The 17,353-nt window shown below is 35.1% G+C and overlaps 1 protein-coding gene across 3 annotated transcripts in view; it reads right to left on the bottom strand.

Annotated features, from left to right (window-relative positions):
• The window catches only part of exoc4 (exocyst complex component 4), a 537,075-nt gene that overhangs the window by 165,863 nt on the left and 353,859 nt on the right, over positions 1-17,353 (bottom strand). For all 3 annotated transcript variants that reach the window (XM_039761360.1, XM_039761363.1, XM_039761362.1), the window contains exon 11: positions 10,390-10,609. In XM_039761360.1, coding sequence (XP_039617294.1) covers positions 10,390-10,609 — 220 coding nt within the window. The remainder of the gene's footprint in view (positions 1-10,389; positions 10,610-17,353) is intronic.

Below are 17,353 nucleotides of genomic sequence, written 5' to 3'. Positions count from 1 at the left end.
ATAAACAGATGAAAAAACAAAAAATTTCTACAACGCAAATAAATGTCATTGGCCCTCTTAAAAGGGAACTAAAACACAATCTTTGCATCATATTCATTACTTTTGAAGTGTAATATGTTTGTCACATCAACACATATTACAATAACAGGTCAGTGGCATGAATTATGATACGTGTAGGTCATCATTTAGCTGGTCTGGCTGCATTTCCCTTCTCGATCAAGGTTGTCTTCATTTCCCAGTTTCTCAGAAATATATTAGTCAGAATACATATACACAAAGATTCACATTAAGTTGTTTTTTTATAAATCCCAACATTTGCATGGGAAGTTGCGTACACACATTTCGAGCGTTTTTGCATATGCAAGCTTTATAAATGAGGCTCCAGGTACATATTATTAAAAAGACCAAGTCTCAAAAACAAAATCAAAGATCAAATACAAAACATGAGTGTACATTGATCACATAGATGTCAACCCGTCTTAGGAGGGTAACACATCTAGTTAAACAATAAACTAACAAACACCAATAAGAATTGCTTAATCAATTATTAGAGAAGGAAGAAGCAAGGGAATTAATTAAGTAAACAAAACAATAATAGAATAAATTAATTTACTTAACAAGTAGCAAGAAAACTTCAATTATCAAATGGCCAAGACAAAACTGTTATAAAGAAGGAACAAAGCCAAAAAATGAAAAAAAAAATCAGTTATGAGATGCATCCTTGAACCCCTTGAGGTAGTAGCAAAGGAGAGAATTAAAAAAAACTGAGTGTCATTATGAGAAATGCTACACATCCTCTCTTTGTCTCACTAACACTGAATAGTTTCAGCCAACAAATTATTCAGCAGTTTGTCAAGAAACGCTACTAGGGCTGCTTTACACCAATAGCAACATGCCTGTATAAGGACGGGTTTCAATTTCACACAATGTGATGCGTGCTACAGCGGATGCTACTGCTACACAAGCGGTTTGCTGTTTACACTTGTGCGCGTAATTGACGTAAATCTGTCACCGCGCGGCAGTGTGAGATATCATCATGGTGAGAAAACGTTTGGATTTGCTGTGTTGTGAATTGCCTAAAACCTCCATTAAATTCCGAGGACAACTTTGTCACAATATCTCTGAAAAGGATGCTTAATGATTACATACATCAGTCCAGGGATGCACCCATTCCAGCAAGAATACAATCCCTGAATAGGGCATCAGCTCATCGCAAAATAAACACAAAAGTAAATCAAATTTCTGAAAGAATGAAGCAAAAACAAAAGGGTCTGAACAGAGGATGAAATAAAACTGCTTTTAAATTTGCATGCAAATACAAGGTTGCCAAAGCCTTGGAAAATATAGACTGGGAGTCCTGCTTAAATAAATGCTGTGAAATATTTGAGTTTTTCAACGCACAGCACCCATCAGCTGATTCAGAGAAGTTAAGCAATGCTAATCCTGATAGTAAAGATGAGATCACAAAGGAAATTATCAAAACAAACTGAAATCAGTGCCTGATTACATGACAATTATGAAGCAGTGTTTTCAAAAGCTGTTTTTGCCATCCACACTGCTACATGGGGCCCTATGTTTACAAATTTACACACTCTGAAGAGCATTTTTGAAACAACACATTTTCAGTGGTTGAAGGATGGCCAAAGCAAATAATAAAAGATGCCAATTCAAATGTATCTGCATTGATACAAACTAGGTCTTAATTTTACTCTGAAAACTGCCCAATTGCATTTCCTGCATTAAAAAAAATAAAACAAAACGCCATCACATTTTTACTGCATATAATGTACAATAATGTATTGTATATAACACTGTTTTGCCCATGGAACAACAATTCATTCATCATTAATTAAATAGGCAAGCGCCTATCCTGGTTCCACAAGGCACAAGCTACCTCTAAATGGGGTCCTAGTCCGCTGAAACAGGATTTCTTGTCCTACTCAAATAAGAAGGGAATATTCCATTAAAGTGCAGAACAGGATCAAATTGTACTGCTTAATATGAAACCAGGCTCGATGACAGTGTTAATACTGTCATACGGGTACATGTTATTTCAAAAGCAAATGTTATACACATAGATAGATAGACAGATACTAATCCCAAGGGGAAATTCACAATAGAATAGAATAGAAATAGTAGCTTAAATAACAAAATGATAAAAAAAAAAAAACAAGGTGAAAAGAGACTTTTTATTAAAAAAGGGAGAGTGATCTACAACCAGTTTGTATAGAAGGGTGTTACATATTGGGAATCCACTGCAGCACAAAAAGTGCTCTTGTATCTGATTAAATTATTTAACTTTGAACAGCATTATTTCTTGTCTGATATTATATTCTTTAGTAGAATATATGTCAAACAGAAATGAATTATCAAAGAGTGTAATCTCTGCAAGTTTTTTGGGCCAAGAACATTGAAAGTAGGTTTCTTCCAAAAGAGGTTCCATTGCATCATTATTCTTCAACAAGGTAAAGTACAAATTTTAAAAATAAAAAGAGAAAACTCATTTATTATGGTAACACATAAAATATTTTGAACCAAAAAAGCATAAAAAAATGCAATATAATCAAATGATTCAATCATATCAAGCAAATAAACAAAAAACTAAACTGTGATTAGAACAAAGATACACAACAAAAAAATGACAGATCATATTTCAAAAATCTTCATAAGACAATGCTCAAGACGCTAATCCATGGCTATTAGACAAGATGTTTAATGCCCTTGGGTTTCTCTGACCTTAGGAAAATATTTCATATACGGACCAAGAAAAATATATCTCCTAGAATTCTTAAAGTAATAAATGTAATCAAAATTCAAAACACATACACAGTATATGAATATTTACTTTTATATCATTTCCTCTGGTTTTTAACTGCTCAGGTAACCGACTATTTTTTAAAAGAACTATTTTAAACCGACATTTTCTGACACTGTAATTAATGATGCTTTGGAAAACCTGTTCTTATTTCAAACCGCAAAGCCAAAAGTCCCAAGGTGGTATAATATTTTCAACTCTGCCAACTCTGAAATCGGCTGCAAATGAGCTGTCCATCAGCACAGCCCTGGCAGAAAGGAAAGCCAAGCCTTTTGAGATTACAAGTATACATGGTGGATCAGCAAAGCAAAATGGCTCAGAAGAATTGGATAACAATTAATTTGTTACTTTAAGACCTGCAGAAAACCATATTGTGCCTTAAAAGACAAATAAATAAAAAAACATTCAAATGGATGTGTAGGTGGTGATCATTATTAATATGTAACAGAAATAAAGGAATATATGTTGGTACTTTTTGTGTGTTTATAGGAATAGTAGTCATTAATCCTTTCTATTATTTGGGTTGCAGCTGGATGAGGTATAGGTGAGGCCATCAGGGGTGCTTACTGTGTGGCTTGTGTATGGATCCTATTGTCCCAGTGTAGTGACAGGGAAACTGTACTGTAAAAACTGGCTCTGTCATTCAGATGAGATGTAAAACTGAGGTCCTGAATCCCTAATGTCATAAAAGATCCCTGGGCATCTCGTGAAAATTGTAGATGTTTCCCAATAGGCCACCAGGCCCTGGTCATTCTGGCCACCTAATCATTCCCTGTCTCTAACTGGCCATCTCCAATCATGGAACAGACGTCATTTTACCACAAAACGCAATCACTTATCTCAGATCCAAACTAGACTTGTTCAAAAATCTGACATCCAAGTTCATATTTGTGGAGAAATTGTGGAGCAAGACAAGAAAAACTGCCACAGACACGAGGATACACTCTGTGGCAAGCACTGCAGCACTGTTATCTCATTCTGTCATTTACATCTTTCCAACTATTTGACACTGTCAGAAACTTCTAGAAAAATATGAGTAGCAAAAAAGTTTAACCATAATGAGCTTATTAATCCAAAAAATGAAAAGCAGTCTTTGAACAGTTATACAAACCAACTTAACAGCCCTTGTCAGTTGACTATTTTCTTTTGTGAAACACTGCATGTATTTTCACAAGCTTCTCGTCTACAGATGTACAGATATAATTTTAAAAAAATGCATAATATCTTAAAAGTAACTTTCCTGAGAAACAAATTGTATTTCTAAACTATGGAAAACTGCATAGTGTACAAAAGGAAAAAAAGCAAAAAACAGAATACTGTGAAGCTAAAAATAACAGCACTGTAAATAATAAAATAAATGTTAGAATAATTCATTTATGTGTGGTTATGTATTAAGTCCTACACTTCGCTTTTCTAAAATTACAGTAAGAACAGAATGGAAAAAGGTAAAGCAGGTGTCCCTGTTGGCAGACATAAAAATGCCCTTTATATGATTATGTTTAGTGCTATGTCACAAATTGTACAGATTTACTAAAGGAAACAAAATGAAGATTTATGGATGCAATCATTCTAAGATTTAGAAAGACTGTCCAAGATGTGCTTCTAATTAAATCAATCAATAAGTAATGGGGAAGAGGGTCTGCAGGAGAATTAGATTGAGATTTTTTTTGCCACTGTGAAGTCATGCTACGAAGAATTATGAGAAAATGGCAACATTTTTCCAACTCATAGTAATTGCTGGAGGGATTCCAAGTTTCTCACTGATATAGGATATAGTGGTCATAAGTGATCATTTAAAATAAATGAACACAAATGATGCAAAAGCTTTCATCATACCTATCTGATAGTAGAACGATTACGACAGGCAAATGGGCAGCTAAAATGTTTTGGGTATAGCATACAAATTATCTAAACTTGGCAGCCCACGAACAAATAGTCTCGTACATGAGGAGCCCTGCACTGGTTTTATCAGCAACAAATGTAGTCAGATGAAGCTAGCAGAAAAGTTCCATGCACATTTTCATTTGTTTTGTTGGCTCTGCTATATGTGTCAGAGAAGAGAATGTCATTTTTATTGGGACAAAATATATCAATTGAGGAGCAGTGTGTTTGTGTATGAGAGCACCTTAAAGTTGACACACGAGGAATTCATTGAATGGGTATCCTGTTATGAGTGCTCTTGCAAAATGCACAATTCAGCAAATGGTGGAAAGTGGCATATTATTGACTCTATGAACAATGCACTGAAACCAGGAAGCCCTTCTGTCCATACCCACTGCTTGTCAGCAACATTTCAGATCGTAAGAAAAAAATCCTCATAATCAACCTGAATACCACCGGGTTATTAATAAAAGAGACGTCATTGTTAATCTCACTCTCACCAGTCCTAGCAACTCTCTTGTGTCCACAGGTTTCTATGTACAGATGAGGAAGTGATAACTGCACTCAAAGCAACAGCTACAATTTTCATATTTTCCATTTCTCCTCCTTGCCGTCATGAACAAATTAATTCACTCACAGATGCCTAGCACCTGAAAAAAAGTGTCAATCAGGATGCACCTGCCTGACAAAATAGTTTATTTATTTTGTCCACATCAGCTTTCCTACAGAGCAAAAAAAAAGAAAAAAAAGAAAAAGAGAAACAAAATACAGTGCCCCTGGGATTGTATGCCATTTACTAACAAATCTTTAATGATTAAAACTATGGTTAAACTTCAGTAAAATCTATTATTATCATTATTATTACTATTATTATTATTATTATTATATTAGACAAAAACAAAAATAACACCAGGAAGGTCCCAGTCTGGAATTCTGTAGTACAATATGTTAAAGACTGAGGATATGGTCAGTGGGGCACCCCATGGTTGTACACCGTCAATAGGTGGGGCTCACAGTTGTCACGTGCTGTGCTTTACCTTGTGAATAATTTGTCATGCCTGATACATGTCATCATGCAGTGTTCATGCAAATAACATTTTCAGACGGATTCCTATATAGCGGGAATTCGTGTCCACGGTGCACACTGGTGATGATGGTGATTGTAAGAGTTGGTGCAGATAGTCACAGGCTCAGTTCTGGACAGCCCAGATATATAGATGAATGTAAACATGCATCACAACAGAAAATGTGAAAGACTAAAAAATCTCAGCAGTAAATATCAGAGCCATTGTTGCTACCTGTGCATGTTAATATATTCTAGAGGCTGTTTGTAAATTCCCTGTCCAGCATGTCTCCCATGTTCAGAATCTTGCAGTGATTCTCAGCCAGTTGCACTCCTAGTCCACAGGAAACCAATTTATCTTGTGCCCGATTATTTGCAAACCAGACTACAGTCATGTATTGCAGCTGAGGGAAGTTACATCTTATATTAATTTAAATTGTTGTAACACATGACACTCTATGCCTTAAATAAACCTTGTGTGCCATAATGTTCTTACTTAACACACTCACCTGATTATCTTACCTAAATGTAAGTTCTGTGGTTTATTGTCTTTTTTCACTTTCCGCAAGTGCATATTAGGCCAACCAGATCAGGAAATATTACAACTGTTCACATTTTTTTTCAGGTAGATTAAGTACCCTCCTCGTCAGCACACAAATGAATCAAGAACCTTTTAGTTTTAGATCCAGTGCTTTAGCCACTATGTCAGAATGTCTGCATTTTGACAAACTACCAGACATGTGAATTAGACTGTCCTTGTGTTATCGACTACCGGATTTCCATTTTGCCAGGAAGAATAGTGCAATAATGAAGTAGGTGAAATGATCCAGTTGTGGAACCAAAATAAACTAGAGGTGAAATTTAAGGAAGGTCAAAGAACACTCTCAGAGTTATACATCAAAGTTAGTGGAAAACTTCAAGCTCCTAGATACAATTAGTTCTAAGACCCTAACACTTGAGATTAATATATTTACTGAGCACAAAAAAGTTCACCAGAGATTGTGGGTCCATAGATATTAAGGCCAGGTGAGTCTAGAGTTAAAGAAATGGCTAGAAAAGTTCGAAAATCACAGGAAGTCATCGCTGTATGGTGGCTCACAGTACTATTGTCATTATACTATTTTACATTTAACTGAAAGCCCTAAAGATCTTACCTTTTCCATTGTACTGAACTCAATAATTGCTCATTTTTTCATCTAGTAAGTGGATTTTTTACAGGAACAATTTTCTTTACATTTGCCATTCCTATGCACCTTACATGTAGAGACACATGGTTCTGGCTCAGAATTGCAATGTGGTTTGGAAGAAGGAACTGAATAAGCAACATTCTAGTTTACAGTGAATACCAGCTCCTTAGCCACTTGCTAACCTATAAGTCTGGTACTACCGGTATTGCTCCACAAGCCTTCAGATATACCACCTTAGGCTTTTGACCTTAGAAACACCTGTAATTACTGGATGAACATTAAAGCATTTCATTACTAAAACTGAATTACTTGAGTTAAACTGGACCCATGTACAAAATTAATAGTAATTCATATGTTCATAAATTACACCTCATATAGGTACAGTTGCAATAGGCATAGTAAATAACTTATTTTACAGACATTACTATTATTATATTTGATTCGTAAATTGACATTACAATTACAATTGTAAATGTGAGTGGGTGTCCAGCAGGCTGAAGTTTGGTTCCTCCCTTGCACCTGATGTCAGCAAGAAAAGTTGTGGCTCCCTTTCATAACAGAAAAAGCCAGCTCATAAAAATTGGAAATGGATGGAAAATACCTGCATTGTGTCTCAAAAAAAAATAGATCTCAACTAATGACAAACAGAGTGTAAATTAAGATTTTTTAACACTGATTCATCATTGTTTCTGAACTTATTTTGTTAGCTAGTTTCAGGCTGTTTAATGCTGTCACTTGGATCATTCAAACAAAGCCTGAGAAACTTTCTAGAATACAAAAACTAAAATAGTGACTGTCAGTTAATGGAAGTGGCAGAACTTTTAACTCAGTTACTTTTTATATAATATATTTAATGGCTTTGCTTTTCGATAAGATGTAAATATGGCTCACAAGTTAAAAATAGTATTTCAATATTATCCATCCATCCATCCATCCATTATCCAACCTGCTATATCCTAACTACAGGATCACGGGGGTCTGCTGGAGCCAATCCCAGCCAACACAGGGTGCAAGGCAGGAAACAAACCCTTGGCAGGGCACCAGCCCACTGCAGGGGACACACAAACACACACACACACACCCAGCACACACTAGGGACAATTTAGGATTGCCAATTCACCTAACCTGTACGTCTTTGGACTGTGGGAGGAAACTGGAGCACCCAGAGGAAACCCACGCAGACACGGGGAGAACATGCAAACTCCACGCAGGGAGGACCCGGGAAGCAAACCCAGTTCTCCTTACTGCGAGGCAGCAGCGCTACCCACTGCACCACTGTGCCACCTTTCAATATTATTATAAATGTAAAAATCAGCCTGTTATAAGCAATACTTGAGAGTACAACTGAACTAATCCTGATCAATTTGCAGTTAACTGGTACAAGGAACAGCATAAGATTCTCACTCACTCACGTACACACCAACAATTACAAAGAGTTAATCTGGAATCGCTAGTTAAACTCAACAGACTATCTTTCAGGATGTGAGAGGAAAACCCAAAGAATAACACACCACATTTATTTGGAAGTGCACCAAATTAACATAATTTTGGACAAAAGTCAATGCTCTCAGACAGCATTGGTGTCACAATCACTCCTAAACCATTATTAGCTGTGTTTGGTGAACTCTTAGATGGGCTTAAAGTAGAGAAGGACACATTGATTCTAATTATGTTCACTTTACTACAAGCATGTAGACTTATCCTGATTAACTGGAAGAATCTCAAACCACCTTTTATAAGTCAATGGGTAAGTGATTTTCTGTACTATTTGAAAACTGAAAAAATCAAATTCACAATTAGAGGATCTGTTCAAAACTTTTTTTTAAATTAATAAAGTTATAGAATAAGCATTTATATTGGCAAAAAGGATATTCTCTCTTCTGTGTTTTTTTTTTTGCCTATGCTGTTGGCTCTCCTCTCTGTTGGGTTAGGTTTTAAGGATTGAATTCTGTTTTGTTAAGTTCAACTTGATTGTATGAAATGCTACTTTTTTGTTGTGCAAGTTTGAATGGATTGTATGGAATGTTATTTTCCTCCAATAAAATAATAATAATAAAAAAAAAAAAACAAAACGGAAAGAATAAAACACACAGACACAGGGCGAAAGTACAAAGTCACATGGTAAGCAAGAAGGCGCTGGATCCATGAGGTGGAAGTGCTGCCCACTGTGTCAGTAAGCCACCCTGGATTGGTACATTATCATTAATAAAACCTACAGACAGCAGGTAAAAATAAGACAAATATTTTGCGTATTGCAACAAAAAATGTACCACGATACTATAATTAAATGGTAGTACTGTGGCAAAAAGGTTAAAATTAAACTTCTTCCAATGAATTACTAATAAAAAGATTATTTTTCATTTCTTAATCAATCTTAATCTTATATACTGTACAGTATATTTTCCAAAAATAGCATCCCAAGGTGCTTTACAAAGCAAACAAGGATGTACAGTGCATCCGGAAAGTATTCACAGCGCATCACTTTTTCCACATTTTGTAATTTTAAAGCCTTATTCCAAAATGGATTAAATTCATTTTATTCCTCAGAATTCTACACACAACACCCTATAATGACAACGTGAAAAACGTTTACTTGAGATTTTTGCAAATTTATTAAAAATAAAAAAAATGAGAAAGCACATGTACATAAGTATTCACAGCCTTTGCTCAATACTTTGTCCATGCATCTTTGGATGAACATTTTGGAATAAGGCTGTAACATAACAAAATTTGGAAAAAGTGATGTACTGTGAATACTTTCCAGATGCACTGTATTTCCAAATCAAAACATCAGGTCCAAGAAATTTCAAAAATCAAACACTAAATTAAAAGAAACAAACTTACTGTACATTACGTAAAGAGGAAGTGAATATTAACAGCGTGGATTAGATGATGATATAGTCGTCAGTACAGTTGTTACTGAAGAATTAAATTAAAAAATCCAGTTCAGGTCAACTCAATTAAAATACAGGAAAGAAGTGGTGTGCTTCCCCATTGCCTTTGAAGATGTTCTCAAAGGTTTCCACTTTGTGCCAGCATCACAAAGGTGGGTCTGAATCTCTTAAGTATGAGTGTGGATAGGTAAATGGATGAATGTGCCTTAAAAGAGACTGTTACAGCTGTACACCCAGTGCTGCCAGGACAGGCTTCAACTTCCCACAGCTCTGATATGAGAAATGGAATGATGGATAGATTTTATTTATTTTTTTTTTTTTTTGCAAATCTTACATTCTGAAGTCCTTCAATATTTTATCTCACAGGTTTTCTTATGTGTTATGCCTTAGATTGACTTATCAAATATATTTCACAATTGCATCTAAAATGAGGTTAGTAAAAACGATATACAAACGTAAATGCAGCTGGCAAATAGCAACTATAAATAACCTGAAAAATGAGAAACATTCTTATTTGTGAAAAACTTTAAGGAAAACATGCTTATTTACCTGCAGGAGAGGCCTTTGAACTCCAAGCACTTTCATTGTATCTGGACTAGCAAGGATTTTCAAGGGGTCAGATACTTTTGTGACAGCTTCAATTTCTTTGTTAATTTCCACTCTGACTTGGTTGAGGAAGAAATCACTGATATAGTAGGTAAGAAATGTCCTCAGCTGGCATTGCTTGCCCTGTCCAGTGCCCATATTGTGCTCTATCTCCTGAATAAATCTGTAAAAAAAATGGAAGACAATAAAACATCATGTGTAACAGGAAAAACAAACTATACACAGTAATACCAGTCATTTCTTTCAAATAAAAGAAAAGAATTTGTTATTTGTATTCTTGAGCAGTAATACTGATTTTCTGCAGTGCTCCAGATGACCAGATACATCTCAAGGATTGGACACAAAAATTACTGCTGAGTTATGGCATCCTTAAAGCAGTTTCATAACTTAAAAATACAGAGGAAGAAAAACTCACACAGAAACAGAAGTAGTGGATTCACAGACACTACAATTTTTTTTTGTCTAACTGCATTGGTCAACTTAAACACACTTTGTAACTTCCAATATACTCTATAGTTCTCCTCCATATTTACCAGTTCCTCAACTATAGACTTACAGAGTCACTGTTGTCACATGTACAGAGGACAGTGAAATGCTTACTTGCACATGCTGTCAACATGTTTATCTTTCAACTTAATGAACAACTCCTTAAGTGACAACTCTTTTTTTTATTTTGGGTGGCTGCACAAGAGCAGGCACAATAATTGAGCTATATAGTCTTTGTAAACTGTAACACATACATAATTAAAAGAAGAAAACCTCAAAGGAATAAAATCCACACTGCCTAGGGTTTCTACATCTCACAGGAGAGATTCAGGAGGCTTTGATTTAGCTTCTGTAGACTGTGGAAATTACCTTGCCGTAGGATTTTGTAGGGGGTGCATTTAAAGAGAAACTCCCCTGCTACTGATAAAGCCCAGAAAGCTTTTTCTGTTCAGATATAAGAGGTGTACTCCTCAACAGTCTCTCGCCAAATAGTCTCTCAAAACCTACAAGCCCTCATAAGCCTTCAGCTCTTTAGTCTAAAACGCCAGATTTTACTCCCCAGCATTCTACCATCCTACTAAGTCACCACTCTGTGCAGTCTTCTCTAATACCATACCTTATAGCTGAAGTAAATACTTCATTAAATATTTAGGTTTAAGATGTATATTTAATATACAGTATATACTATAAATAACTTATCAAAACTTAGTAACATTCACAATTATTTTCCCAAAAGTTAAAAAATAAATAAATAAAAGTTATTTTTTAATAAAAAAGGACATTCTTTGTAGCTGTTATTTACATTTACTTATTTGGCTGACACCAATTTCTTTTGGTTTTCCTAATTGGAGCACAGGAAGGTCAACTGACTTGCTCATGGTCACACAGTGCTAGTACTGGGATTTGAACACACAATCTCTGGATTTGAATTTTAAAGCCTTAACCACTATGCCACACTGCCTATATGTTATTTACGCTGAATACGAGAAATTCTATTAAAAATTATGTTTAAAGCACCAAACTTACATTAAATGTACATTTAAAAATAAGAACATAGTTAGGAGTAAGAAATACATTTTTTTTCCATGCTATAAAAATTAAATAAATAAAGGAAAAACAATACTTTATATTGTGAGCCTTCACATGTAGAATTTACATGTATTTTTTTTCTATCAAGAATATTTGAGAAAGTACCTTATCACTAAATTAGCTACACACTACACTTCTAAACATTTAAAAGACTTTCTAAAATTACAGTTAGTTAGGTAGGTAGTTTGGTACTGTAGATAGATAGATAGATAGATAGATAGATAGATAGATAGATAGATAGATAGATAGATAGATAGATAGATAGATACTTTATTAATCCCAAGAGGAAATTCACAATTATTATCTTCTAATCATAATTCCATCAAATGTAAGAACACTAAAATGTGAATTCCTACAGAAAATAAAGCATGCATCCAACAGCTTCTCATACTAGCTGTTTTTTTTTTTATTATGATATTACTGCCTTCATGCTGTATCATGTAATGGGGGTCCCAGCTGACTTCAGCCTAGATGGCATACCATTCCATATCTTACTGGTAAAAGACAAAATATTTACTGCAAACACCACAAGGTGCCCATGTCCACAGTAAATGGTTCTACATGCAGTGAACTTCCACTGATTATATCTGTGTCAGTGAAAAGCGTGTTAAAGAGGTTAGAAAATAAATGGCAGATGAAATGAAGAACACATGTTCATTATGTTCTTTGTGTGGTTCAGAAGCAAAGAATAAATTTCAGTTTATTCTTGAATTTCAGAGAGCTCTGAAATTGATGCTGTTTGACTTTTGGGGTGGTTAGAAAAAAAAAATCATATATTACTACAATATTAACAAACAGAAACAAGAGGCAGTTAAACTGCATATATCAGTCTTCAGGGTTTAATATAAAAACATCCCAGGATTAGAGGCACAGGGCTGACAGACAGACAGACACAATCTAACGTCCTGAGACTAGTAGGAGCCTTGGATATTTAGGATCTGGGAGGGTCTCTCTACGAGTGGACTCTTGGAATGCTACACAGATCTACATTGGTCTCTGTGGTCCTGTCATGCAAAAGAGGGGACTGAAAAAAACATTGTATATAACACAGGAAAAAAGAAAGATGTGTTTATTTATGTTGTATTTGTTTAGATGTACATAAGCATTAGCAGAAATACAGTAAAGATCTGAAAGCTCTCTTTAGATCTGATTCCAAAGATCTTTTAAAAAAATAAGCACAAACTTTCAAAACACCCACAAATAAAAATGAATACTTGTAAAAACCTTTTTTTAGGTTTATAAATGAAACAAATTTCATATACTGGTCAATTCTAATTGTAAGAGCAAATCTTAGAAAGTTAATGCTCTAAGTTAAACTCATACTAGTGTTTGCTTAATTTAAATAGAATCTAATTTTCTTTCATGGTCATAGACAATGGTATAGCCTCTGACCCCTTATAAGTTAATATGAGAGAACTTACTTCCTATAACTAAGATGCAGTGTGTTATCAGAGTCAGCTGTTGTCTAGAATAGGTTGCAATGCAAGCAGGGACTGAAAGACTCATTTACAGCATGAAAATGGGAAAGGCATACAGTATTCTGACAATTTAGAAATAGTTCAGCTGTGTGAGAGAACTTAAAAGAAATGAAAAAAGATTATTTAAGCTTTAAACTTTTCTTAAACAAGAACTTTTGTTTGCTATAACAATTCTTTCTCGATTTTGTGTGAACTGTTTTGCTTTGAATTTTTATTAAAGTTTTTAAAAAAACATATTTTGTCTGTGGAATTATTTCAACACGTCAAGCTATTGCTGAATCCCATTTTGCAAACTAGAGCTACTGAACTTTGGTCATTTTTGGTAAACACAGCTACAATAATATTATTAAACAAATTGGTTTATAATTACAAACTAAAAAAATAGGATAGAGGTTCTGATTTATTTTCATTGATAACAACCCAACCCAATTAATTCAAATGGACAATTTTGAACTGTATAGCAGTCCACAAGGCACTGAGATTATTAATTCTTTAAGTACAATGAGATTTTCTCCCACTGAAAGATGACATTTATACACAAAGAATAATGTGATGGCTGAAAATCCAACCCTTCAACAATTCTAATTTCTATTTCTTTTAATATTAATTTTCCAACTGAAGAAAAAAAATATTAAATGATGAATTTCAAAATGAGAAAATGCTGTACTTATCACAGCTTAAATGTGCAAAAACCCTTACTCTTTAACACACTTACCTAGACAAACATTAATGATTAATTTCTATTAAACTGGCCTAGATACTATAACGGTGACAAGCAGCAGCACTGCTAATCCACTAAAGCAAAAATAAGAATTTTCAAAGAATTTAATACTGGATTCATTTCAGTCAATCATTGATCCATCTTATGTGTCATAGAGTTTCTAATCCAGTGCATATTTTATTGCATTATGGAAGGATATTTTAATCTTAAAACCTTTAAGCTCCACACAAACATTATATTTTACATTTTTACAGAGAGATACTTGGGAAGCTTGAGTATATGAGGGTGATAGAGCACAATACTGGTCAAAGCCCTTACAAGATATCAAGGATTTATTTTAATGCATTGGAATAGACACATTTTTGGCCATTTCTATAACAAACCCCTGTTGCTAGCAAAAACAATTACTAAGTACAAATATAAAATCACATAGCACACTCTACTGAGTGTTTGGCTTCACTTTCCACCCTCAGAATTTTAAATAACATATCACATTAAAAATATCACATAGTGATTTTGTTTTGTTGTGCTTGAATCAACAGGAAACCACTGATACACTGTATATTAAAAATCACACTTTTTAAACCATTCTTAGAGACTATAAAAGTAAAGGGAACTGAGTAACATATTTTAATTTTTATATAGCACATTAAATATTTCATTTGCTGCAGTGAAATATATTTGAAAGAAAAAAAACTAGGAAGCAATGATAATTAATAAACATAGTATACTATGAGTCAAGCACAACTTCAACTTTGAAATGTAAAGGGGTGAAGTCCCTGAGTGGGCTCAGAAGAAAAAAAGATCTTTTGTGCACAGGATTTGTGTAAGTCGTTCACTTTATAAATTATGTAAAGTCAGTGCTTGACAAATGGGTGGCTAGGCATCAATGTTTCAATAAAAGAAGCCTTGTCCAGCTAGTGTTAATCTTTGCATTTACACAATGAAGCACCATTCCCCAGGAGAAATGGCTCACCATTACTTAATATCTTGACATTTCATGAACTCTAAATGTGCTAGTATGGTAAAATGACAAATTTACCAGTTTGATCGTGTTTTCTGTCTTAAACTTGCTTGCTTTCTTATCCAGTCTGGAAGCTATTATGTTTTACTACATTAAAAAAGCTCACTAAAATTGAAGGCACCATTAGTGTTCTTGAATATTGCCATTAGCTATAGTAGCATTAACAATGCTATGTTTTAAAAAGTGACTGCACATTGGAAATGAAGAGATTCAAATAGTCATAATACTCAGGCACACATATGCATACACATCATACCTATACCCACTAAATATACAGTCATGTGAAAATATTAGGACACCCTTTGAAAGCATGTGGTTTTTTGTAACATTTTTAATAAATGGTTATTTCATCTCCGTTTCAACAATACAGAGAGATTAAAGTAATCCAACTAAACAAAGAAAACTGAGGAAAAGTCTTTTCAAGATCTTCTGTAAATGTCATTCTACAAAAATGCCTATTCTAACTGAGGAAAAAGATAGGACACCCTTGCCCCTAATAGCGAGTGTTACCTCCTTTGGCTGAAATAACTGCAGTGAGACTGTTCTTGTAGCCATCTACCAGTCTTCGACATCGGTCTGAGGAAATTTTACCCCACTCCTCAATGCAGAACTTTTTCAGCTGTGAGATGTTTGAGGGGTTTCTTGCACGTACAGCCCTTTTCAAGTCACCCCACAGCATCTCAATGGGATTCAAATCTGGACTTTGACTTGGCCATTCCAGGACTCTCCATTTCTTCTTTTTCAGCCAATCTTTGGTTGATTTACTAGTATGTTTTGGGTCATTGTCATGTTGCATGGTCCAGTTCCGCTTCAGCTTTAATTTTCTAACTGATGGTCTCACATGTTCTTCAAGCACCTTCTGATACACAGTAGAATTCATCGTGGATTCTATGATGGTGAGCTGACCAGGTCCTGCTGCAGCAAAGCAGCCCCAAACCATGACACTTCCACCTCCATGCTTCACAGTTGGTATGAGGTTCTTTTCTTGGAATGCTGTGTTTGGTTTACGCCAAACATGTCCTCTGCTGTTGTGTCCAAGTAATTCAATTTTGGACTCATCTGTCCAAAGAACATTATTCCAGAAGTCCTGGTCTTTGTCAACTTTATCTCTGGCAAATGTCAGTCTGGCCTCGATGTTTCTCTTGGAAAGCAAAGGTTTCCTCCTTGCACACCTCCCATGCAAGTTAAACTTGTACAGTCTCTTTCTGATTGTAGAGGCATGTACTTCTACATCAACAGTAGCCAGAGCCTGCTGTAGTTCTCGAGATGACACTTTAGGGTTTTTGGAGACCTCTTTTAGCATCTTGCGGTCTGCTCTTGGGGTGAACTTGCTGGGGCGACCAGTCCTGGGCATGTTGGCAGTTGTTTTGAAAGCCCTCCACTTGTAGACTATCTTCCGGACAGTGGAATGGCTGATTTCAAAATCTTTTGAGATCTTTTAAATCCCTTCCCAGACTCATAGGCTGCTACAATCTTTTTTCTGAAGTCCTCTGACAGCTCTTTTGTTCTCACCATGGTGCTCACTCTCACTTCAACAGTCAGGAGCACACCAAACTAAATGTCTGAGGTTTAAATAGGGCAAGCCTCATTCAACATGCAGAGTAACGATCTACTAATTATGTGCACCTGGTGTGATATACCTGTGTGAGATCTGAGCCAATTTAAGAGGGAATACATGTGAGGGTGTCCTATCTTTTTCCTCAGTTAGAATAGGCATTTTGTAGAATGACATTTACAGAAGATCTTGAAAAGACTTTTCTTCAGTTTTCTTTGTTTAGTTGGATTACTTTAATCTCTCTGTATTGTTGAAACGGAGATGAAATAACCATTTATTAAAAATGTTACAAAAAACCACATGCTTTCAAAGGGTGTCCTAATGTTTTCACATGACTGTAGTTCAAGATCTCTGGAATGTACTTATTAGCATCTGTATAGGTGCAACTGAGAGCAAATGCTTAGTATTCAGTTGTTTCCTGCGCTGGTACAATATTGTGTACAAGTGGTTTTGTGACCTTCAAGATTTCTAATTAGCAATTGATGGTAAGTGTTAATAACACTGATGAAATTGTATTTGTCCCCAGGGAACTTTGACCAGGACAGGACAGGACA

This window comes from Polypterus senegalus, chromosome 8, assembly GCF_016835505.1.
Source record: "Polypterus senegalus isolate Bchr_013 chromosome 8, ASM1683550v1, whole genome shotgun sequence".
NCBI lineage: Eukaryota > Metazoa > Chordata > Cladistia > Polypteriformes > Polypteridae > Polypterus > Polypterus senegalus.
Note: the sequence above shows the minus strand (reverse complement) of the source record. Positions and strands in the feature narration are given on the sequence as shown.